The sequence below is a fragment of the Bos taurus genome, chromosome 11 (assembly GCF_002263795.3).
Source record: "Bos taurus isolate L1 Dominette 01449 registration number 42190680 breed Hereford chromosome 11, ARS-UCD2.0, whole genome shotgun sequence".
NCBI lineage: Eukaryota > Metazoa > Chordata > Mammalia > Artiodactyla > Bovidae > Bos > Bos taurus.
This window is the reverse complement of record NC_037338.1, coordinates 25,733,363-25,759,999: the sequence shown is the minus strand read 5'-3', so window position 1 is coordinate 25,759,999 and position 26,637 is coordinate 25,733,363. Positions and strand designations below refer to the sequence as shown.

Genomic DNA, 26,637 nt, shown 5'->3' with positions numbered 1-26,637 from the left:
GAGTGCTTTTTCTTTGATTCACCCATAGGTGATGTATGGGCTACTGGAAGCTCTGTCTCTTTTCTCCTGTTGTGGGAAAAGTGTCTTGTTACTTTGGAAGAAAGTCACTCCAAATTCCAGTCAGAGCTAACCCTCCCCCTGATCATAGGACCAGAAATCCTAGTACGGTTTTCCTAGATTGCAGATGAGGGATTTGAGACTTGAAGTTTTAGATGTTGTTTTCAAGGTCCATGGCTAAGAAGTGATGGAAGGCGAATTAGGATCAAAATCCCATTTAATTTTTTCACAAAGATTTTTTAGGATAAACTGGCACTGTGTGCGCTAGACAAAATATTTCATAATTCCACCCTCAAGGACATGACTGTCCATGAAGAGTAAAGATACATGGTATGTAAACGATCAGACCACATAGTGATTGCACATGGTAGGTTCTCCATTCATGTTTTTAAATATTTGTTAAGGCAGCATTCTTATTATATAAGAAATTCATGTTATATGAGAAAATACAAATGTATAAGAAAAATGTATAATATAGGGCTTCCCGAGTGACTCAAACAGTAAAGAATCTGTCTGCAATGCAGTGGACCCTGGTTCGATCCCTGGGTCGGGAAGGTCTTCTAGAGAAGGGAATGGCTACCCACTTCAGTATTCTTGTCTGGAGAATTCCATGGACAGAGGAACCTGATGGACTACAGTCTGTGGGGTTGCAAAGAGTCAGACATGACTGAGTGACTAACACAGACATACATATGTGCACATGCATACATACACACTCAGAATACACACACATTCACATACACACACTCAGAAACACATACACACTGCTTTGTGCAACCTTATTTTCATTTACCTAGCTCTTCTGTATCTTACAGATCTGTATGAAAACTTCTTCATACTAGAAAGGAAAGAAAAAGCATATGTACTCAGGAAAAACTTTGGTAGCAGTTGTCAGTTTGTAGCCAAATACCAAATCTGTATGAGCCGTATGTTGGGGGTGTGATGGAGAAGGCAGTAAGGGAACAGGTTTTCTGGTATTTTGCTTGTGATAAGGATTGATTATAGCTAGAGTTATTTGGGAACCATTCTATTCTGTCCATTTCTAACTTTATCTCGACTTACTCTTTTCTGTCATTTCTTTCCTTTAAATTTGCATTCTCCTTGGTCCTTCCTTGCTAGTAAGCAGGACTGTTTTCATTGCCATTCCTGCTGTGAGGTTTTCAAAATATACTATCACTGTATATGAACTTTTTCATTACCCATGTTAAGATTTAACATCTGTGACTCACATTAGTGTTTACTATCAGTGGTTTAGGAGTTGATGATGCAGTTTGTCAGTTAGTCACAGACTTTTTCTCAATTATACTTCTTAGTTCTCCTCCTCATTAGCTTTAGACTGAACAAGGACGTGCTACACTAAAGCCTTTGACCGTGTGGATCACACCGAACTGTGGGAACTTCTTAAAGAGATAGGAGTACCAGATCACTCTTCCTGTCTCCTGAGAAACTTGTATGCAGGCCAAGAAGCAACAGTTAAAAACTGGAGATAGAACAACTAACTTGTTCAAAATTGGGAAAGGAGTATGACAAGGCTGTGTATTGTCACTCTGCTTATTTAACTTATATGCAGAGTACATCGTGCAAAATGCTGGGCTGAATGAATCACAAGCTGGAATCAAGATTGCTGGGAAAAATATCAACAACCTCAGATATACAGATGATTCCACTCTCATGGCAGAAAATCAAGAGGAACTAAAGAGCTTCTTGATAAAGGTGAAAGAAGAGCGTGAAAAAGCTGGCTTGAAACCCAGCATTTAAAAAACTAAGATCATGGCATCTGATCCCTTCACTTCTTGGCAAATAGAAGGGGAAAAAGTGGAAGCAGTGATAAATATTATTTTCTTGGGCTCCAGAATCACTGCGGATTATGGCTGCAGCCATGAAATTAAAAGATAGTTGCTTCTTGGGAGGAAAGCTATGACAAACCTAGACAGTCTATTAAAAAGCAGAGACATCACTTTGCTGGCAAAGGCCTGCCTAATTAAAGCTATGGTTTTTCCAGTAGTCCTGTATGGCTGTGAGAGTTGTACCATAAGGAAGGCTCAGCACTGAAGAATTGATGCTTTCAAACTGTGATTCTGGAGAAGACTCTTGAGAGTCCTTTGGACTGCAAGAAGATCAAACTTGTCAATCCTAAAGGAAGTCAGTCCTGAATATTCATTGAAAGGGCTGAAGCTGAAACTTAATATTTTGGCCATCTGATGTGAAAAGCCTACTCATTGGAAAAGACCCTGGTGCTAGGAAAGCTTGAGGGCAAAAGGAGAAGGCCACAGAGAATGAGATGATTAGCTAGTTTCACTGACTCAATGGACATGAATTTGATCAAACTCCAGGAGATGGTGAAGGACAGGGAGGCCTGGTGTGCTGCAGTCCATAGGTAGCAAAGAGAGGTGGACATGACTTAGAGACCGAACAGCAATGAACAGGGACAGAAAGTGTGGGTGAACTATTAGAAAACAAAAAAGGGTACCTAAAACAGATACTCTTCAACTATTAATAGTATCACACAGAAACAAGGACACTATTCTATCTTAAGTAACATGTAGTCTTCATGCTAGTTTTTTGGTCTACATTTACAATAATTTTTAAAAATACTATGTTGAATAATATCTACATTTTAAAAACAGTATATATACTTCAACATATGGAAGTCAATTAATATATATGAATAAAGAATGAAAAACCACATGATCATTTAAGCAGAGGCAAAAAGCAGTTGACACAATCTAACACTATTTCATGTTAAAAACACTTAGTAAACTAGAAATGGAAGGGAACTTTCTCAATCTGATGAAGGCTATCAATGAAAAATCTATAGTTAACAATGCACTTAATGGTAAAAGACTGAAAGCTTTTACCCTCAGATTTTGAATAGGACAAAGATATCCACTCTTGTCACATCTATTCAACATTGTACTGGAGATTGTAGGTAGGGGAATTGGGCAAGAAAAAGAAATAAATAGCCAGATTGGAAAGAAGATGCAAAACTATTTCTAATTTTTGATCGCACTTATATATAGAAAATCCTAAGAAGTACACACACACACACACATACACACAATTAGGGTTAATAAACAAGTTTAGCAAGGTTGTAGGACACAAAAACAGTGTACAAAAATCAGATGTATTTCTGTACACTACCAATAAATAATCAAAAATGAAGTTAAGAAAATGTGTATTTATAGTAACATCAAAAATAAAATATTTAGGAATAGTGTAACAAAAGAAGTAAAAGATTTGTGCAGTGAAACTTACAAACCATTGTTTAAAGAAATTAAAGAAGGCCTCAGTAAATGGGAGGATTTAGCAGCATTCAGGAATACAAGTCAAAAGCATCAGGAAAATACAAGTCAAAACCTTAGTGAGCTGTCCATTTCATATCCAGTAGGATAGCTATAATTTAAAGATGGAACAATAGCAATTATTGTGAAAGATTTGGAGAACTGGTGAAAAGGAAATCCTCTTATATTGCTGGTAAGAGTGTAAATGGTGCTGCCACTTTGGCAGTTTCTCAAAAGGTTAACATAAAGTTACCACGTGGCCCAGCAGGTTCATTTCTTGGTGTATACCCGAGAAAAGTGAAAGCATTCACACAAAAAGTTGTACATGAGTGTTCATAGTGTTATCCACAATAGACAAAAAGTAGAAACAGCCCAGTGTTCATCAAATGATGAGTAGATTTTTTTTTAATGTAGTATATCCATAAAAGAGAATATTATTCAGTCACAAAAAGGAACGACATGCTGACAAATGCTACAACATGGGTGAACCTTGAGAATGAAAGCATGAAATTCATTTCAAAAGGTTGCACGAATGTGAAATGTCCAGAATAGGCAAATCCATAGAGACAGAAAGTCTTGCCTAGTGCGGGAAGATGGGAAATGACTGTTAATGTATATAGAGTTTCATTTTGGAGTCATGAAAATGTTCTGGAATTAAGTAGTGGTGCTCATTTCTACTTTGTGAATATAGTAAAAATTACTGAAGAGTACCCTTTAAGATGGTGAATTTTATGATATGTGAATTATATCTCAATAAAAGGATAATTAATTTTTTAAATGTCTTATAAGTTTATCTTTTGGTCACCTTTGGAGATTACTGTGTCATGAACTCATTATTCTGCAAAGTGGTAAATTTATGGAAATAATTCTGTATTAACTGATAACAGAATAACCAAATAGCTCATGAAGGAAAGCTTTTTTTTTTTTAATGGTAGTTTTTCTAAAAATTATAACTAATGGTAGAACACCACTAATTTGCTGTATCTACTGGAAAAATTAATGATAGTCATTGACTACTAATGAGGGAACTTGATGGTGAATGGATCAGGATGGTAATCCGTCTGATCCATCTTAACATTACTCAAAGACATTATGTGTCTCCTGCCTTCAGCCTATTGAATCAAACAAGGGAGTTTTCCTTCTGCAGGTGCTCATTCAATCTGTAAAACAGTCCTCTATAGTTTTGATAAAGTGTGCCTCCTCAGGCTTCCCCTTTTCCTCTCCAGGCAGTCCTGTCTTAACTTTACTGCCTCTGGCAGTCTTTGTCAGAAAGTTTGGTTTAGGGCAAGATGAAGTTTGTGTATTGATTTTTCTTTTCTTTTTATGCTTTTGTGTGATTCTTTAAAAAAACCAAACAAACCCAACTTTTTATTTTATTTTGGCGTGTAACCTATTAACAATGTTATGGTAGTTTCCAGAGCACGACAGAGCGACTCAGCCATGCATATACATGTATCTATTCTCCCCCAAACTCCCTTCCCATTGAGGCTGCAGCATAACATTGAGCAGAGTTCCCTGTGCTACACAGTAGGTCCTTGTTGGTTGTTAATTTTAAATATAGCAGTGTGTACCTGTCCATCTCAAGGTGATAGGGTCATGGATGTCTTTACTAAGTCATCTTCAACCTAAGGAGTCTTTGAGAACCAAGTCCATAGACTAGGTGAGAGGTAAGACCTGAGCTAGGTCAGAGGGGATGTCAGTAGAGTACCAGGACAGAGTGACTTGTTTGGGGATATCAGGGATTTCATTCATGTTTGTTGACTGTGGAATGGATGTAAGTGAGCTTGTCCAGTTTTAGGGTTTCATTGCAATTAAGGTATGAATTGTGCCAGTGTATCTGTGGTCCATTTCAAGAGTTACCACACATAAATTGAGTTGGTCATGTGCTTCTGGAGGAGAGGTTACAGACTGGTGGCTGATACGTCAAATCTGGCCCACAACTGTGTTTTATTTGGCTCCCACAATACGTTTTTTTTTTTTCTTTCTTTAATTTGTTGCCAACATTTCAAAATAGAATTCATATAAAACTTAGGGTTTCTGGCTTCTGTTGAAAAAGCAGAAGATCTGGCAACACCGGGCTTACATTTTCCTCAGGGCATTAACTTCAGCTTAAGCTTAATAGTGCCTGCCTTAGACCCAGTCCTCTGCTGCCTCTGTAACTTACTGCCTTTGTGGGCGTTTGAATTTGTGATCCTTACTGCAGTAGTTTCGGGAAGCTGTTTTCTAAATCCTACATTGTTACTGTCAGCTACCTTTCTTCTTATATTGCTATTTTAACACACTGTATAACTCCTGTTTAATTAGAATATGAACTCTGTGTTAGCAGTTAGTGTGTGTCTTCTATTTCTGGATATTCTCCATGCTAGTATACGGCCTTACATACTTAGGGAAGTCAGTACATATTTATACATCTGTACTCAGATTTGGCAAGGTAATTGAGGAAGCCCAATATCCCTGGTATAGGGCTTCCCTTGTGGCTCAGCTGGTAAAGAATCCGCCTGCAATGCAGGAGGCCTGGATTCGATCCCTGGGTTGGGAAGATCCCCTGGAGAAGGAAAAGGCTACCCACTGCAGTATTCTGGCCTGGAGAATTTCATGGACTGTATAGTTGATGGGGTTGCAAAGAGTCAGACACGACTGACGGACTTTCACTTTCATTTTCAATATCCCTGGCGGCTCAGATGGTAAAGAATCCACCTGCAGTGCAGGAGACCTGGGTTCGATCCCTGGGTTGGGGAGTCCCTTGGAGGAGGGCATGGCAACCCACTCCAGTATTCTTGTCTGGAGAATCCCCATGGTTAGAGAAGCCTGGCAGACTACAGTCCATGGGGTCCCAAAGAGTCAGACACTACTGAGCGACTGAGCACAGCACAATATGCCGCGATATTCAAGACATTTTTATGATATAGGAAACTGTCTTGATACATTGGTTGGGAAGCAGATTAGTATTTTATTGGCCATATTAATAATGTGGGTCCATTGATTTAGATCTGATAAGTATTTTCTCATAGGTAAATGATTGTAGAAAATAAAAGGAAAGAGCTAAGCTCTTTCTTGGGATATTCATCAGAAATGATGTAGAAAAATGAATTTATTGGTTTCGTTTTTTTAAAAACTGTTACTTGATGATACAGGTACAAAGAGATAATGCAACAGTTGGTGTTGTAAAGAAGTATAGGAAAATGCTATGTTGTGTACATGTGGTTGGATTGTGAAGCTCAGTTTAAGATGAAGTCCTTCATAGTAATGAAGTAATTGCTATAAAGTTATTGAAAATTGTTTTATTTTATGAACACAACTATATCTTCTTTAGCCACACACTAGGCAATCGGGTAATGGTTTTGAATGTCTAGTTTGAACATTGTAAATGTTGGTTTCATGCCATGAATATTTCTTAACCTGTATTATGTATTTTTACACAGGTGAGAAATTCATCCACGCTTCTCTTCAGTACCTTGATCACAAGAATATTTGGAGTTAAAAGGGGAAAGGATGAACTTTCCAAAAAAAATAGGTAAGCTTCATCTAACGCTAACTTTATTTTTTACAAAATATCGTTCTGGCCAAAAATAATTTTTAGAATTTTGCTTACTTTTATAGATTGATCTAAAGCATAAAACTATAAAAATAATATAGTAAATGAACCTATGCTGCCAAATGCTAAGCCCCTAGGCAAAAATATCTACTGTTTAATAAGTGGACCTTTCAAAGCAACAAAAATATTGGAGGTAGCAAGGGCTGAAATGTAGAGCTTGTTTCTCAGTGCAACAGCTAAAGTTGTTCTTTTTGTTTGTTTGTTTTTGATTTAATCTTCTTCAGGTATTCCTGAAATGTCCTAAATTGCTTTTTCTTGATGTGTCATCAAGTACTAGCTTGTGCAATATCTTTGCTTTTATAGTAACTGGAAGTTTAAATGTCTAAGGTACGCTCATCGGGCCATGTCCCAGATTACTTCTGCATTAACCTGTAGCCAGGGGGAGTAGTTAAAGGTGTTGGCCACACAGAGTAAACAATGCTTTTTACTTTTAGGTCTGTAGTGTTATACTCTCTAAGATGTTTTTCTCTTAAGATTTTTTTTTTTTAATGTCTGGAAAAAAACCTTATTGAAACACTTTGATTATGAGTAATCTTTGGATACAAGGCAGAAGTTCTGTGTGTTGGTTTTTAAAGAAGAGAAGCTTTGAATCGTTGTTTGTTATTAGCAGTTGGGAGGGTTTAATGGCAGCCTGGTGGCTTGCAGTTGTTAACACTAGATGTCACTGTCGCTGCATGTGTAATCACCTCCTGTAACTATTGAGGGTCTGATTTGCCCCAGTGGTCTTTCTCTTGATGCTCTAGAGATATATCAAGCCCTATTCCTCTCCTGCCAAAAAAAGTTGATCAAACTTTTAATTCAGATTTTAAGCTCTTGTTTATTAAAATATATTTTCTTGTGATGGAACTAAGTCTTAGGGATTAGAAAATATCTTGAAATAATTGTTTGATGCACTGTTAGTAATTCTAATGAAACCTATTGGTAGTTCTGAATTGTCATTTAAATTGTTTATCACCCCTGCCTGCTAAGTTGCTTTAGTTGTGTCTGACTCTGCAGCCCCTATGGACTGTATCCTCTGTCCATGGGATTCTCTAGGCAAGAATACTGGAGTGGGTTGCCCCACCCTCCTCCAAGGGGTCTTCCTGACCCAGGTATTGAACCTACATCTTTTGCGTTTCCTGCCTTGCCAGATGGGTTCTTTACCACTAGCGCCAACTGGGAAGCCCTATTTATCATTCCATAAAATTCAGTAAATATTTAAATGGAAAGCAATTGGCTATAAATGTGAATTCCTTGAGTATACTAAGGAAATATTAGAAAGGCTTTTTTGGTTTTGTTTTTGTCTTTTAGCTGAGTTGTATTTTTAATAAGGATAACATTTTTTTGAAAGAATGATTATAATTTTTACTATTTGGCCCAGTTCCTAAATAAATTCTTCCTGTCACTAGTTGTTTTTCTTTTTAGCTTTGCTTATTTTGTTAATAATTCAACAAATTGCTAAGGGTTAAAATGGTTTGGTCATATTATAAGGCCATGGTAAATAGTGTATAAATGAAATATGATATGAGGTTATCAAACAAGTAAAATTAATGTTTAAAACTGAACTCGAAGAAATGCTTTTTTTTCCCCCCTTTTACTTTTTATAAAAGTGATTATTGGGTGTGTTGCAACTTTTACTATGTATAGGATAAAGTGATCAGGTTCATTTTATGTAGGTTACTTCTGAGGAGGGTGGACGAACAGCACAATGAAACCACACTGCGGTAATCTCTTTTCCACAGCATGCTGATGGGAAACCTCCATTATAAGTTCATTCCTCTTAAATAGGAAAAGTTACAGAATATATAACTTTCCTAGAAAGAGGGAAATTGAATATTCACATAATTGTTTTGAGTAAGGCTGACAAGTGAAACGAAGGTATTAAAATGTTAACTTTTCAAAATGTGATGAGCAGTTTTGGTAAGAGTTTTTATTTCAGTAATCTGAAGCTTGGTATATTTCATTACATTTTCAAGGCTTCTGTTCTCTGTTTAACCCTCCAAGAGTCTATTTCTTTACAGCATTACTAGATTTGCTCTCTAAAACCTTAGTGTTTTCAGCTTGCCATTGTTTTAATGATTCTTCTAGTTGTTCTTTGTTTAATTATGTCATTTTGGGATGAAAATGTTTATGTACCTGTCTGCTACGATATTAAGTCCCTGAGGGCAGAACCTTTTGCTTCTATTTTGTGTATATGTGATGGGTGCTGTAAGAATGCTAGTAATAATGATGTCTTTCTTGTTGGTTGGTTACTCAGCCATTGAATAACTAAACTCAGCCAATCAGACCTCACAGGCTGGTGAAGTCTACTTTCACAGCCACAGATTGTTCTGCCACAATCTTGCAAATGTGTGCTCTTGATCAGAATGGAACTGGACATAAAAACATCTACCTTTCCCATCTAGTGGGGGGAATAAGTGTCTATCTTGGAGTAAACAGACTTGGTTTCTAAGCATTTTGCTGCCACTAGAGATGACCTTAATAGACTCCCTTATCTGCTTTGCACTTCAGTTTCTCCATCTATAGAACAGGAATGATAAAATCTGCATTCTGTATTCATAGAGCTACAGGGAGGATAAAACAAACTATTAACAGTTCATTTTCTTGTAAAATATTGAAAGTTCTATGCAATTAGAAATATAATTTGCTTTTTCTCTGTTACCACTTCTTTTATTATACTCATTCCATTGTCTTACATTGTCTTCTGGAGTACAGGATCAGTATCTTATCCTTATTTTTGTTTGCCTGGTGCCCAGCATAGTGTCTGGCATGGCCAGAAATACTTGAATAAGCAAGGTTTTTTTACTAGATGAGAGATGAGACATTTGGTTTCTACTCCTGCCTTGGTTGTCATAGAGCCACCATAACCAACTGAAACAAATTAGTTAACCTGTCTGGGCCTTGGTTTTCTCCTCTAAGATAAGCGATTTGGACTATCCTTGAGCGATTTGGACCTCTTGTTTCTATCAAATACTAAGCTAGGGTTTACATAATTTTTACTAGAATTGTGAGTTTGGTAAACTGCTGTGCTCCCAGTGCCTAGAACAGTACCTGCCTGGTAGTTCAGTTCATTTCAGTCGCTCAGTCGTGTCCGACTCTTTGCGACCCCATGGACTGCAGCACGCCAGGTTTCCCTGTCCATCACCAACTCCCGGAGCTTGCTCAAGCTCATGTCCATCGAGTTGGTGATGCCAGTGAACCATCTCATCCTCTGTCGTCCCCTTCTTCTCCTGCCTTCAGTCTTTCCCAGCATCAGAGTCTTTTCCAATGAGTCAGTTCTTTACATCAGGTGCCCAAAGTATTGGAGTTTCAGCTTCACCATCAGTCCTTCCAATGAATATTTAAAGGAATATTGATTTCCTTTAGGATTGACTGGTTTGATCTCCTTGCAGTCCAAGGGACTCTCGAGAGTCTTCTCTAACACCATAGTTCAAAAGTATAAATTCTTTGGAGCTCAGCTTTCTTTATAGTCCAACTCTCACATCCATACTTGACTACTGGAAAAACCAAAGCTTTGACTATATGGACCTTTGTCAGCAAAGTAATATCTCTGCCTGGTAGTAGGGACAAGTTCCCCTTTCATGTATAAAGAAAGGAGCAGGGAATTTCTATGGTGGTCCAGTGGTTAGGAATCCACCTTGCAATGCAGGGGACATTGGTTCAATCCCTGGTCCAGGAACTAAGATCCCACATGCTGCGGAGCAGCTAAGCCCACGCACCACAACTGGTGAGTTCATATGTTGCAATGAAAGATTCCCACATGCCACATCTAAGACCAAATGCAGCCAAATTAAAAATACATATATACTTTTTTTTTTAGAAAAAGAAAGCAGCAGAGGTTCTGCATCCCCATTCATAGGTATGTAGAGTAGCCCTATGAATGCTCATAATGATTGAACTCTGGAGCTCATTAACCTTGTTCTAGATGGGTCTTTTGGATTATGAAGAATGAGAAAACATAAGTTGTACTTGTTTGTTTTAAATACTGTTATTACATTTTAATTTCCTAAAGCACCTTTCCTTTCTATTTATTACCCCCCAGACTGACTTGGCCTGACAGAATGAGTAATTGATCCTTTGTAGAATCAGAAGCGACACAGCTCTGTGATGTGGGGAGCGTGCTGGGCTTCCCACATGGCCTCCATCTGCCTTGAGTGGGCTCACCTTGGTAGTTCCTCATTCCACACAGACAGGAGCTAAACCAATGTGATCTTTAACTCTGGTCTTTCCCTTTAACCCCTTTGTGTATTAATTGTCAGCTGTTCTAGTCCCCGGTAAATGACAAATAGCAACATACATGTACTGGTCTGAAAAGCTTTATTTCATTACTTTTTAAGAGCCTATTTTTGTTTTCTTTAATTTTTTAAATGTTTAATTGGAGGATAATTGCTTTACAATGTTGTGTTGGCTTCTGCAGTGTGAATCAGTGATAAATATACATATGTCCCCTCCCTCTTTTTTTCTTCTTTTACTCAGCTTTATTTATTGATGTAAAAATGACAAAATTATATATATTTAAAGTGTGCAACATGATTTGACATACATATACATTGTGAAATGATTACTAGATTTTGCAATTCTGTTTGGAATTTTATCTCAGTTAGGTTGAAGTTGCCCTAAAATATTTTAAACATATAACTACCTGATTTTCAAAGATAAGCCTGAAATATGATTTTCCCCTCAAGATGAAATATGAGGAATTCAGCACTTATTCCCATGAAAAGTTTTATTTTAGACTTTGCCAACGCTTCATGCAGGTGCTTAGTACAGAGTGCTCAATAGCCCTTGCTCTCTCCATGTTAAACCAGTCAGCCAATAAGAATTTATAAGCATTTGTCATTAACTCAATGTTGACACAGCAGAGGAGTCCATGAGAAATAGGAAACGTGGACCTTGCTCAGGGAGCTTACCTTTCAGCTTGGAAACAAGAACTGTCATTTGTGAAACAGGTACAAATAGAAGACAACATAACAGTAATCAGGTGCACAGTGTAATCTGAGTAATGGATGCATTAGAAATTCATCAGTGGAGAGTTGAGTGGAGCACTTGGGTGGACTGTGTTTCTGATAAAACTCTGGGGATGAGTAGATTTGGGGTACACAGAAACAAGTAGGTTGAAAAAGAAGAACAAAAGAGAAATAGTCTTGTTTTCAGTGTTAAGTACAATCTTCATTCTGTCGTATTAGAGAGAGCTCATATTCAAATTAATAGCTTAGGATGGTTTAGTACAATTTAAGGGGAAAATGTTTGTAAAAGGATCACTAGGTCCAAGTAAAATTATTTCTAATGAGCATGTTGGGAGATGTTAAATTGTTTTATTTTCCTGAGTATAAATAATAGAGACTTGCTTTAGTTATTTCCCTTAGCGTCTTCGTGGTGTAGGTCTGGAAGGATCCTCTAAGGGACATCTAATCTAGTCCAGCCCCTGCTTATAGACAGATTTTGAAGCAATTTCCAGACAGACTGGCTTCTCTCCTGTTGTTCATGTTTTCTAGGAAAAGAGATTCCGCAAGTTTTTGTGGTTACCCACTCCATTGTTTCGGAAAGAACTGGGTTCTCAAAACTAAAATTGGGAGCTGTAGGGCAACTAGGTTTTTATATTTTCAAGAATGTAATTATTAGAATTCAGAATAGCTTATTTTATTTGCTTTGAACTACATAGTAGTTTGTAGCATGTGCCTATTTGGCCAAGCTGAAGATTCAAATTTTCTTTTGACTGTGGCCTGGATAATCTTAACATCCTCAGACCCAAAGGGTTCTTGTTTTTTCCCCATTCAACAAGCATTTATATTGTGTGCCCTCTGCTTTATATTGTGTAATCCTCTGCTGGGCACTGGGATCCAAAGATGAAGCAGACATACTCTTGGCCCTAAGGAAACTGACCATCTAATGAAGAATATGGCAGTTACCTGTTGTGCTAGACTCTCTGTCCCACCCATGTAAAAGGAAGAAAGAAGTAGTGAAGGAAGATGGCATATCCATTCGTGTGCTCAACATATGCCAAAGTCTTTATAAGTGTCTAATTTGGCCTTCATCACAGCCCTGCAGAATGGATAGAGTCATTGTAATTTCACCGAGAAGTAAATTAAGGTTGGTGAGGTTGAGTTACTTCTTGGAGGTCATGCAGCCAGAAAGTGGTAGAACTTGAATCCAAATCCAGCTGCATCTGCAGAGTGCCTGTGGATTTACCCAACAGCACACACAGCCCTTTGTGATCAGTGAGTCACCGTTGATAGCCTGGCTTTAGGTTTTACATCCTGAGACCATGGGAAATGAGGCACTTCACCCAAAGTTTCAATGTGGAACCAGGACTCTCACATCTCCCTTATGGCAAGTTGATTTTAAGACCCTTTAATTACTCCCGATAGGATATCAGTGTGGCCAGTAAGCCATTTACCTCTATAAAACTCCTGTATTTGATGATAGTTGGGTACTATAGAGAGAGGATTTGGGCGTTTTGTTATAATCTTTGTCTATGGTATGATGTCTTCCAAGCTTAACCTAATGTTTTTCCAAGTCTCTAATTATATTTTTCATTCATTTATTTAATAACAATTATAATAATGGCCCTCATTAGATTAGTTTTTGTATTTGAGAGGACCTAAGAAGCTACCTTGGAGAAGGCAATGGCACCCCACTCCAGTACTCTTGCCTGGAGAATCCCATGGACGGAGGAGCCTGGTGGGCTACAATCCATGAGGTCGCTAAGAGTCGGACACGACTGAGCGACTTCACTTTCACTTTTCACTTTCATGCACTGGAGAAGGAAATGGCAACCCACTCCAGTGTTCTTGCCTGAAGAATCCCAGGGATGGGGGAGCCTGGTGGGCTGCCATCTATGGGGCCGCACAGAGTCGGACACGACTGAAGCGACTTAGCAGCAGCAGCAGCAGCAAGAAGCTACCCAGTCCTGTTCTCACTTTGCAGATGTGAAAATTGAGGCGCTCAAGGTCACACGGCTAGTGCTGGAAATAAGGTTAATGGTTATTTTTAGCTCACAGTTAGCTCAACTAAGACATTTAAAAAATTTAGCTGATCATTTATAAATGGAGTTTCTATTAGCAACAATAATACTAGTTTGGATTCAAATATTTTGAAATTAAGCTAAGAGCCCCAGTGTTTTGATATGGTCTGGAGGTGTCATTCATACATTTTTCACAGTTGTTTATAGAACATTCAATCTAGGTCTTTAGGCAGAGTAGGTAAATGTGTACTTTTGGAGACTGAGAAGTAAAGTACAAGTCTTGAGTAACTCTTATTGAGAAGTTCTTAAAATCAGAATTCTGCCTACTCTGACACTTTGGCCTACTAGAGAGTTTCATGTTTCAAGTTTTTGTTCATTCTTAGGTTCATGGATCACAAGTAGGAAAACCACAAATAAAAATTTTAACCAAAAAGAAGCTCTTAAAAAGAAATATGTTCATGAACTTGAAGTGGGAATTAGTCACTGTGTTCTTAAATATTGACTCTTGCCGGGGCGAAGTAATCTTTGTTCCTAAGTACTGCTTCAGGCCATTGCCTTCTTTAATAACTAAGGCATTGTTGCTTTAGTTTGAGCATGTTCTATGGAATTTTGGCAATGCATGCATCCTCTTTCTGTGTCTCAGTAAAAGCATGAGTAAATATTTTTTCTTAGCTTTGGTATTTTTGTAGCTTACATTTTATATGAACCAGACTAATATACTGTAATACCAGGATTACATAATTTAGGACATCAGGATTTCTTCCAGAACTATGAGATAAAGTCCTCATTTATCAGGGGCTTTACAAGCAGTATTTGTTGCTCATTCAGTACCTGTAGAGAAACACCACAGAGCTCTTTTCCCAGTGAGAAAATGGAGTCAAAGAGGTTAAAACCAGAGGGAACAGTTTCTTTAGAACTTGGATAATACTTCTTCTTTATTCAGAACTTGATCCTTTTAACTCTTGGTTTTAGTAATGTGTAGTTTAGAAATTCTAGGAATTTCAGACTATTCTTATTACACACCAAGATGCCAGACTTTTAATAAAATATAATCAATAAAAAGTTTTCATTGAATACTTATGATATGCCTTTCCACTCTAATATCTCCTAAAGTAGTTTATGACACGGTCCTAGATTTAAATGAGTTTATTATTTACTGATAGAGAAAACATGTGAGCTAGTTTAGGAAAAATGAATATCCAACTCTTCTGATATTGTCAGGGAATAGGGGGCAGAGGCAGTCAGAGGAGGATGAGGTCAGTCTCCATGCAGGAGTTAGAGCTTAATCTGGATTTGAAAGGATGGTCAGGATTTGAATAGGTAGAGAGGAGGATGTGGCCTATAAGGTAATATAGGCATGAACAAAGATATCAGTGGTGGAACACTTGTTGTATATGTCTGAGAAAGTTAGAAGATAAACCAGACCAGGGCTGAAAGCTCACAATGGAAATATTCATTCATTCATCCATTTTTTCCATTTATTCCTAGAGCCAAGGATACATTGATCCTGGATCCTACCCTCTGTAGGCACTAGACCAGGTTCTGGAGCTATATCAATGAGTAAAACAGATAAGCCAAGGAGACTAGTTTGAATTTTACATGACATTATGAGTGATTTTGAAGTTTTAATCTTGGAGTATTCCATGAGACAGGCATTGTTTTAGGAAATCATTTGAGAAGTGATTGCATTTTGTGTTCCCCACTGGTAGTATTGGAAAATATGATGCCAGACTATGGAAGAAAGTTACTTAGGAATAGCTTGTACTCTCTGTAGATTGTTAAAACATGGTTCCAGCTTGATGTGGTTTTTTTCTTTTTTTAAACATTTATTCTATTTGTTACTTCTACATTGAGTAGTGGCTATATTAGAGGGGAATATACCTTATGTTTTGAGGATTACTAGTTTCCTCAAGGTATTAAAAAGATATTTAGTGAAAAGTAGTTTATTATAAAGTCAAGTAAGCTTTGCAAATACTGGATTAAATTCAAATTTCTTTATGACAGGACTTCTCAGAACCTTTCATATGCTGTAATAGGCTTTGTGAATCTTCAATAACCATGTTTGACCATGGATCTCAGAACATCTATTACCCTCTTGTGTTCCATCACACATAGTTTAGGGAATATTGCCATGGGGATACTGGTTGAGGCAGGTGAAAGGCATGTTTCCAATCATTAGGAGCTGTACCATACAAAGGAAGATATTCATTTCAGGTCTATCTTGGTAGCAACAGAAGGACTTCGTTTTAGTTGCAGTTAAATATGCTGTAAGTTATCTTGAGTTGTCAGGTAAAAATTTAAGATGGTATCCTCACATATGGTAGGTGGTCAATAAATATGAATCAGTAAAATCTCATCGCTTTAGACCTTTTAAAATCTTATATATAAAATGCTTCTTTGGGAGAATAAGCTTTACACCAAATTAGTTTCTTCTACCATTTTGTCAGATGAAGATAACATCCCTTTTCCCCAAAGCTTTGATCATTGATAATGGGGGAAATAGGGCCTACACCATGGTTGACGAACCTAACAAGGTGAGTGCCAAGCCCATCAGAGTGTGATGTATGTGTCTGTGTGTGTGAATGTGTGTGTGTGTGTGTGTGTGTGTGTTGGGAGGGCAGATAGGAAGAGGAGAACAGAACAGTAACCAGATTTGAAATGTAATAGGTAAGACTTGAAGACCTACTAGTACGGCTGAGTTCTGTGCCTTTGGTCTGTATGTCTTGCTAGCAGCATCTTGTTGTTGTCCTTCATCAAGGACACTTGGAGCTATTATGACTAGCTCCATTGTAAATATTTAAACAGAGGCTTTAAATAATTCAGATTTGAAGGAGTTAGAATGCTTTTGGCTGCAAGTAACAGAAAACTCAAATAAAAATTTAAACTATAAGGAAAAGTTACTATCTCAAACATAACCAAGAAGTTTTAAGGAGGGTTGATTTATTCATCATTGATTCATTTGATGAGGTTGATAACATCATCAGAGACCCAGGTTGTTTCCATTTTTCACCATGCCATCCTGGATGTGAAGGCACTGGCCCCAAACAAGCTTTCTTCCTGATTTCAAGATGGCTGCCGTTCCTGCCATCACATCTCGATGCAGCAGATGCAGTATGCAGTGGCTCGTGTGTCCCTCTTTCTTTTCGAGAGTGACACCACCACCTCCTGTGTGAGTTCCCACACTCTAATCTCCACACTCTACAGACTTCCCTTCAACATCTTTTTGGCAGTGTTAACATCTTAGTATGCCCCAACTTATCCCAGACAATGGATCCACCATAATTAACTTAGACTAATTAGGATTCTCCAGTTGGGTCTGGGGTTGGTGCCAGCCCTCCCTGTAGCATATGACTATGGAGAGAAGGGTGAATACCCAACCAAAGTCAAATACTGTTAAAGAAAGGATGGGGTGAGGGAATGGATTTTTATTAGGTGACTAATAATGTCTGCTGTTACATCCTTCTAGGCTATCTCAAAAGCTTTGAAAATCTTTTCATTAGGAAGATAAATTATATATGTAGCGTTTTAGCCTAATAGGAAAGTGTATTTTCCCTCTATTTATGCAATTCCTTCATGTAATTTTTAAAAGATATGAAGTAGTAAAAGTGTCTGGCTTTCTGTATCACTCCTATAGGCAAGGCTTCATTAAAATTTTTTGCTTAGGAACAAAGTTTTGTCTTTACACATGAAAGACGTTTTGTATAGCTTTAAAATAGAGATACTGAATAAAATAAAATGAATTTCTAAGTCAGAAAATGCTACTTTGCAATATGAAATATCTCTCTGATTCATAGCTAACCTCCAACAAGCTACCAGAGCATTAACATTGTTTTTATTATAAACTCTAACTCACTTTGGAATTTGACCCATATTACAACATTGATTTTGTTCTTATAGGGTCAAATGGTATGAAGTCAAATCTAAATTTATTGAAATTGGACTTAATTATTTTTGTTTATAAACACAAAATCCCTGTTCTATTTAAACTGAGCCTACTATTTTGCCGTGACTTTGGGGGCCTCTGAATTCAAATTAGGCCATCTGTCTTGAATGACTTCTCTATCTTTATCTGCCGAGTTTCTTTCTTTTCTGTCTGTCCAAACTGTTACCATTTTATTCTGTACAAACTGCCTCTATAGACGTGGAACATGTCTGGGTCACAGTAAACCAGCCCAGCTCAAAGGAAGCTGGGGTCAGACTGGCTACATTTGACAAGGATCAGTAAGTCTGGTCCAGGTGCTAAACCTTGGCGGTCTAGAATTTTCTACTGTAGAAGCACATCCCTAGAGCCATCCATTGCTCCTAATACATCTTTGTCTTTCTTCTGTTTATCTCTATGATCACTCATTGTGAACAGCTAATTTAGATACATAAAAACGATCCTCCATTTATAAGCACACTTCCTCCCTTTAAATTCACTTGATCCCGTTTTCACCCGCCTACAATCAGAGCCCTCCCTCCTAAGTCACCGGTTTCTCTCTTACAATTGGTGGTCTGTTTAGATGGGTCAGTATTTTTTTTTTCATCATTTGTTCAACATGTTTACTGTGTTCAAGACACTGAGCACTGAGGGGAGTACAGACCTTTGTAAAGTGTGATCTGTGTATTTGAAGAATAGTGGAGGAGGAGAGCTAAGACTTGAACTCAACTGTCATGCAAGGTGGAAAAGCCACAAGTACTCTGATAGCACCTTTCCCGTCCCTCAAGGGAGAGCTTGAGTGTGCCACTCCTTCCGCTTCCTGGCTTCCGTCCCACAGCGGAAGTGCGCCTGTAAGAGCTCACACTCTTCAAAAGCTCATCCTCTCTAAACCCTTCTCCTTCCCTTCCCAGTTCTACCATTTAGGTGGGGATATCTCACGTGACCATTTCTTTATCTTGCCTTTGTTTTATCTGTGGGACAAGCAACGATTCAGATCATAATCAGTACACGAGAGGGCAGTATTAATGATATCCCTGCCCTGTGTGTATTTGGAAACGCAGTTCTCTGTAGTGAAAAAAGTGTCACTGGCCTCTGAAGGTGGTGAACGCCCACTTTTTTTCCCAGAAACACACCACAAGTCATCCGCTCTGCGTCCTTTCTGCTTTTAATTAAGCCAACTTAATTTTCCTAAGCTTCAACATGTTAGGGAAATAAAAGAGAACTTCTCTTCAATGGTGTTCTCTTGCTTTGATTAGCTAGTAATGCTGCATGTAATAACATAAGGTTTAACTTTTTATTGTTGTTAAAATATAATGTTTCAGTGGGAAAGTAAATATATTTTCTAAGGGATACCTGCAGTGCCTCCACTTATAATATTTATGTCTTTGGAAAACATGTTTCAATTGCCAGATGATCATTTGTAAGATGTGACCTTTCTACAGATGGACATTTCTTTCTTAAATACGTGCTTGTTCTTTTCCTTCTTGTTTTCAACCCCATCCGCCTTCAGAATTGTACTGCCAGACAGGTTGGTTCACCCATGAACATTTAATTCCAGGGAATTCATGGCATTTTCTGTTTAGGTTTATTTCTCTGGAAATTTCTTCTTGTCCCCACCCTCCATTAAATTAAAATGTAAAATGTAATGATTTTTCTTGGTTTTGTAAATAAAACTCTTTCTAGCATTTTTCTAGCATTTTAAAATAACATTCCTTATGATAGACAAATCATGGGTAACTTAATAATTCTCTTACTATTAATATTTAGTTTTCCCCTAATTTAAAAAATATTTTTAATAATGTCATGGTGAGTATCTTTATTTACAAAGTGTTTTAATACGTAGGGTTATTTCTTACAGATAGATTCTCCTCAGTGTGATTTCTTGGCAACAGTATACAACTAGACTTCAGATTCTTTTTATGTATTGTCAGAATTCTTGATAAATTAGTCTTGAAAAATGATTTCCCCCTGTCACCCTCTTAACTCAGGAATTTTCATTAGTTCTCTGTTGCCCATGGTCTAACATTTCTGCCCCTTTAACTGGCCTTTGTCCTTTTTGTTAAATCTTTTTTTTTTCTTGTTTTAACCAACTGTCTGCCATTGAGCATTTACAGTCTGTCTTCTTTTTACATGTTATAAAGAGTGGTACAAGAAATACCTTCATAGTTTTTAGCTTTTCCTATGTTTTCTGGACTATTTCTTTGGGATAAATGATCAGAAATTGAAATACAGAATTAAAGAATATAAACATTCCATGAAACTGATAGCCAGACTTCCTTTAAATAAGATAACAATTTACAAATTTGCCAGCACGTATAATCTTTCTAGTAGTGGGTATTATTCTTTTTTTAAAGCAGGTTTTTGAGAAGGTGGAAGGGGAAAATTAGCATGTTTCAATTTATATTGCTGTTATTAATGATTAGGTTGAACGTTTGCCCACATTATTTGTTGGTTAATTGCGTTTTTGTCAGTTTAGCTTTCAAGGCCCTATATAATTTGAACCTGCCCTTTTTACCTTGTCTTCTATTAATCAAACCCACAAATATTTATTGAACTTCTACCAGCTACCAACGAATGCATGTAGTCTAATCAAGCTAATCTAACTACTGTTCCTTTCAGTGTTATGATTTTCCTTTTTGTTGCTTTTGTTCGTGTTTTTTCTGTTCCTAAAATGATTATCCCTTCTTTTCTGCTTACAGCATGCTGATTTTCCCCATCCTTTAGGGTTTACCCTGCGTCTTTTTTTCCTCTGAGACATTTTCCCTGACTTTAATGTAGCTTCCTTGAGAGCAGGGCCTGTGTCTGATGCCTTTTCTTTGGCCCTAGTATCTTGTAAAGGGTCTGCCTTACATAGGAGGCAAAGAAGTGATCTATTGATGTTGCTAAGAAAATGCATGTGGTGTTCAGCAGTTCTCGATTTAACCTTTGACTCTGACTTTAGGCAAGTTTAGTTTGTTGAGTCTCAGTTTCTTTATCCCAGCATCATCATAGATTGGAGATGATACTTCAGTCTGCCTCCAGAGTTGCTGTGAGGAGTGAGTGTGATGAAGCTCGTAAAGGGCCTGGTGCAGTGGTACTTGGTATACAGGAGGCTCTCTTTCAGTGAGAATTGTTTTTAAATTAGCTGAATGAATCATGCTTGTCCCAGCAGTCACTGCTTTCCCTTTCCTTAGGCCTCTTCCAGGTGTACCCCAAATGATGTGTGCTATCTCTTTCTTGTGTTGGGATTGCTTCTTGTGAATTAGTTTGTTGCTGTTCAGTTGCTAAGTCGCGTCCGACTTGTTGCGACCCTGTGGACTATAGCCTGCCAGCCTTGAGGTTTCCCAGGCAAAAATCCTGGAGTGGGTTGCCTTCTGCATTGGCAGGCAGATTCTTTACCACTGAGCACCAGGGAAGCCCATGTGAACTAATTAGGTACTCTCAAATCAATTCCAAGTTATTCAGGGGAGGAATTGTGTTTTAAATCAGTTGCATGTCCTAAAGCAGTGTGTATTGATTGGTTAGGTGTAGCTGAGTAACTTTGGTAGCAATGAAAATAAGGGCAAAGCAGTGATGAAGATCTCATTTCTGTTTTTTACTGAAATCTTTACTGGACCTTTGCTAGAAGAAATTATTTTATTTTGGGGTCTTTAAGAAATGCTTAGTTTTGTTGCCTGTTCAGCCAACTGGAGTTAGTTATCCAGTAGAAAATGGTAAAAATATCCAGATAACACCACTGGATTTCACTTTTCCATATAGTGTTTCACAGTGTTGTATTCATTAATATTTGTGAGAAACCTATGGTTAATACCACCAGAAGTCATAAACTAAATCAGATTTCCCCCCGTTTTAGCTTTCACATGACTTGGATTAACAACAGTGTTACTCCCTAATTTACACCTGGGATTTAAAAACCTTCTCAAAAAGCTGAAACAATGATTCATATTTAGTCACCATATGACTGGATTATTTTCATTTATTGAAAATATAAACAAGAAAAAATATCCTGGATAAAGAGCTCCATGTATTTTAACTAGTGACAGATGCTATGATCAGAATTTCTACTTAAGTCAGGCATTTTTGACATACACCTCAAGCCTCGCAATTAAGCTTTATGCCTTTCCAAACATAACAGTTAACCAATAAACCAAAATATCAGCCCGGTCTGGCTTAGCTCAGCGGTCTTTTGATTTCTTCCAGTCTGTTTGATGTGGAGGCTTATTGAGATTTATCTACTGAGCTGTTCATAGTTTGTAGGGCTGGCTATATTATATAAGATTCCATTAGTGACGGGAGAGTGTAGACAGTCTCTACAGTGTAGATAATTTAGCCAGTTGTGCTGGTCATGGTTTTGTCGAAATTTTTAAGACTTCTGTCAAGATTTTTAAAAACTTATAGTCAATGATTTTTATTTCCCAGTTTATACCATAGCCTCAAAACAGATATAATTTGATTGGTCCAATTTAGTAGAAAATTTCTGTCAGTAGAAATCTCTATGTAGATTGAAAAGTTTTCCACTTATTGGGACCAGTTTATCCACAAGCGAGATAAAAATAAAAAATATACAGTAAGCAATTATAAATGTTGGGTATGCTACATGCTAAGTCATTTCAGTCACGTCCAACTCTCTGTGACCCTGAAGACTGTAGCCCGCCAGACTCCTCTGTCCATGGGTTTCTCCTGGCAAGAATACTGGACTGGGTTGTCGTTTCCTACTCCAGGGAATATTGGGTATACCTAATATTGGGTGAGTTAGATATCATTCCATTATGCTGTTTGTGATGGTAATAGCATCAGTATCCTCAACTTTATAACATAAAAGCTGCAGGGGACTTTGATTAACTTATGCCATGCAATCTGGAATACTCAATAAGATAATTATTATTGTCCTCATTCTCAATGACACACTTGGAATTCATATTATTTATTTGCTACGTGTCTTGTATCTAGTATGAAGCAGAGCTGGTGTTCAAGTTCAGATACAACTCCCAAACCAGTTATTTTTGCATTTCGTTAAAGCTTTTTGTTATATAATACACAATATTTCTAAAAGTAACAATGTCCTGCCAAACAGCTTTCCAGTGGTTTAATCACATCCTCTTTCCTAAGAAGTAGATTAAAATTACTCATGTTTACCCTACTGGAGATAAGAGAACAAGAGCATATTGGAGAAATAATAAAATGTATTCATTCTTTCTGTCTCAGTTGCCTCATGTTTTGAATGGGGGAAGTAACTAGTACTCACCTCATTGGGCTTTGAGATGGATTAAGTGAATAAATGGGGCTTCCCTGGTGGCTCAGATGGTAAAGAATCTGCCTGCAATGAAGGAGACCATGGTTTGATCCCTGGGTTGGGAAGATCCCCTGGAGGAAGGCATGGCAACCCACTCCAGTATTCTTGCCTGGAGAATCTCCATGGACAGAGGAGCCTGGCAGGCTACAGTCCCTGGAGTCCCAAAGAGGCGGACATGACTGAATGACTAAGCACAACACAGCACAAGTGAATAAACAAATGCGATTAGAAGAGTGCCTGGCATTGAGTAAATGGTAATATGTTTTGCTGTTATTGCCTTCATTTACTCAGCAGAGTTTATTCATCCGTTGCTACATGCCAGGTAATGTACTAGGTATTGAAAGGTAAATAAGTCCAAGTCTTTGGTCTCACAATCAAGGGAAGGAGACATACAGCAGACTATATACCATTGGCATGAATGTTCTATACAGAGGTCTGCAAGGAGAGATTTGGAAGCATGAGCAGAGATGAGTACCTGCTGTTAGAAAGGCTTCCTGTAAGAATTCGGGCTGAGCTTGATGTAAAAGTTAGCCAAGAAAACAGAGGAAGAAAAGGGAGCCAGAAGGACAGATGACAGTGGTAAAAGGTTGGTATGAACACATTTCCTCAATTAGGATTTCTTGAAGACTTTCCCTAGTAGTCACAGTATTGTTGTTCAGTCGCTGTCATATCCAGCTCTTTGTGACATGATGGACTGCAGCCCACCAGGGTTCCCTATCCTTCAGTATCTCCCAAAGTTTGCTCAAACTCATGTCCATTGAGTCGATGATGCTATCTTACCATCTCATCCTCTGAATAGTTACTTGTTTAAAATATTGACTTATGGAATGTTTTTTATGGAGAATATTAGGAAGAACTATGTTTTAAGGAACACACTTTGGGAAATTGAGTAAATCTGGTGGTGAGAAGTGAGTGCAGGTCAGAAATGGGATAGACATGGAGAAGGGGGTATAGTTAGAGATATTAAGTCAGTTTAACAGTATTTAATGAAAAATGAAGAGACTGAGGGACAGGAAAGGAAGATAGTGAGGTGAGAGCAGATTCGGGGCTTAGAATAGTGTCTGGGGCTGATGGTGCGGTTTACAGAGGTGAAGATTTAGGAGAAACATTGGGAGGGTGGAATGGGGGAGATTCAGACTTCAGTTATTGTATCTGTTTTGAGGTGCCTGAGGGACACCCAAGGGAACATACTCATCACACCGTTCATTGTCCTGGGTCTGGAGCATATGAGTGAGTTCTGGGCCGGGCGAAGGAGTCATTCGTGAAAGATGGTATTTTATGCCAGGAAATTGACTGAGAGAACCCAGTCGGGCGAGCATAGACTTGCTGGGGCCATCACTGTTTAAGTGACGTGTGGAGAAGGAGGATCTCTCAGCAGAGGTTATTTCAACAATCTAATATTCTTTGGGACAGTTCTGATATTCTTTGGGACAATCTGATATTCTTTGTCAGTTCCCTGTGCCCTCTTTTCAAGATCTATGAGTATTTTGTGGTGTTTTTTTTGGGGGGGAAAGTGTCTGACTCCACCCATGCAGGAAACCTACTTTGCGGGCCACTCCTTCTCCCAGGAATCTGAGTAGTTGTAGAAAGAGGCACTTCACCCACACCCTGAGCTCTCTGAGGAGAGTGTGAGAGACACCGCCCAACCCTTCCAAGCCCAATGGGGGAGGGTGGAGCCATGTTGCACTGTTAAGTTTTTGAATATGAGGTCCTTCAGTGTAACTGGAAAAATCATGAAAGAGAAGTATTCCACTAGATTAAACAAGTTCAATGGGTTTTAATTTTCCTGATAAACTATTATTAAGAAATTGTTTTGGAGATTTACTCTCTGAGTAGGATTAGCTAACCTACATTTTTCATTTGGATAAGTGGTTCTTTAATTAGAAACCAAGATTAAGGGAATAGTTCCCCATTGCTTTATATAGTGTAGAGAACGTATGTGAAAATGCCAAATGAAAGTTTTCCTCATGCTAGTGAGGAGCAGGGAAAACAAGAGGAAATTATAATATGTTAAGGGAAAGGATTCTGTTCTCCCAGCGTGCCTGCTTTTATCTTCAATTCTGGAAGTCTCTGCCGGCATTTTTTTTTTTTCTAATTCCCTATTCTTGTCGTGCCAGAAGTTGCATATTTCTGGCAAAATGTTCATTACTGGCTAGGGGTGCAGCAAGAAATCCTTTGCCAGAGAATTAAGCAAGCAGAAGTCTGTCAAAACAAATATTCTAGTTTGAAAATATAGTCCTGTTGGGGGGGAAGGGGGAGGGGTGGATAGTGGAGGAGGCCAGGGCATGTTCTAAGGCTGAGTATTTATTTCATAAGAATTCTGTGTCCTAAAAGATTGTTGCTGGTAGGAGTGCTGGAAAAAAACAGGATTGTGGTACATTAAATGTACCGATGAGCAAGGATGGATTTTGGGGGATTTTTGGTTTGCTCTCGTGTTTGGTATTTAGCTCCTATAATGACAGCCTTTGCTAAGAGTGAAACATTTGATAACAAATAGCCTTTAAATTTAATTGAAGAGGAATTTAACAAAACTTATGTTTACGTGGAAAAACTCTCAGGCCTGAGGATATTAAACATGTATAAATAAACATGCACATAAACACACAGTCCACTTCATAAGCATTTATTTGACTGGTAAATGCCAACTTTATGTAATTTCAGCCTTAAAAGTATTGGCCTATTGATTCTGAAAAAGCACAATTTTTTTTTCTTCCCAACTTTTCCTTGTACCTCTCTCTTGTTCCTTTAAAAGAAAATCATTTTATAGAAGAATGATTATAGATTGGATAGATGTAATGTTTTGGGATTTCTTTGCTGTTTAGTTGCTTAAATCTATTATAATTTTGCTCTTCAAGTTGGAGAAACATAGACTGACATTTGTGTTACTTTCCACTGGGATATGGGGTGGGATTAACCATATTAAGCTCCAAGGATGAAAATCATTGCACACAGAGGTGGATTTTGAAAATTTCCTGACCATATATCTGCCTACAAATGATATTGTTTTTTGAAAGAATTTTAAAAACTAAAATGTGCTGCATTGTAATATTGAAGTAAGTGATCATACATAATAGAATGTCTACATAATAAAGAAAAGCCCTCAAAGGAGTATTAATGAAATGCAGACTGCTTTATTCTTATCTCCTTTTAGGCAAGTTTTAGACTAGGTGCCATCTAGGCAATTCAGGGAACACATATGTGCCTTTTTCTGAAGTAGTAGGCAAAAACCTTCTTCTTGGTCTTTGATTTTCCAATTTGATGTACTTTAGTTACTGGAAGAAACATTAATTAATATACTTAAAACAATATAGTAATTCAAAAGAATAAATTTTTTTGGAGGGGTTGAAAAGATCATGGTGCACCATTGGAATTTGCCTTTAGTAAATGTAACATTTGTTTTCTAAAGAATTATAACAACATACTTAAATTCCAGAACAGTAAGCAAAATAGCTTAAGTTCACTGACTTGAAAAAACATTCTTTTATACTGCACGGTTCTAAAATAAATACTTAAAAGAAACAGAGAGCAAGCCATTCTATCTTGGATTTCATTTTCCTTCAGATAGAACAG

The 26,637-nt window shown here is 37.8% G+C and overlaps 1 protein-coding gene across 7 annotated transcripts in view; it reads left to right on the top strand.

Annotated features, from left to right (window-relative positions):
- The window catches only part of THADA (THADA armadillo repeat containing), a 335,311-nt gene that overhangs the window by 89,673 nt on the left and 219,001 nt on the right, over positions 1-26,637 (top strand). For all 7 annotated transcript variants that reach the window (XR_009496408.1, XM_015473463.3, XM_024999384.2 and 4 more), the window contains one exon: positions 6,761-6,852. Coding sequence is in view for 6 of the 7 variants with exons in the window: in XM_015473463.3 (XP_015328949.1) it covers positions 6,761-6,852 (92 nt within the window). In the remaining variant the exon portion in view is untranslated. The remainder of the gene's footprint in view (positions 1-6,760; positions 6,853-26,637) is intronic.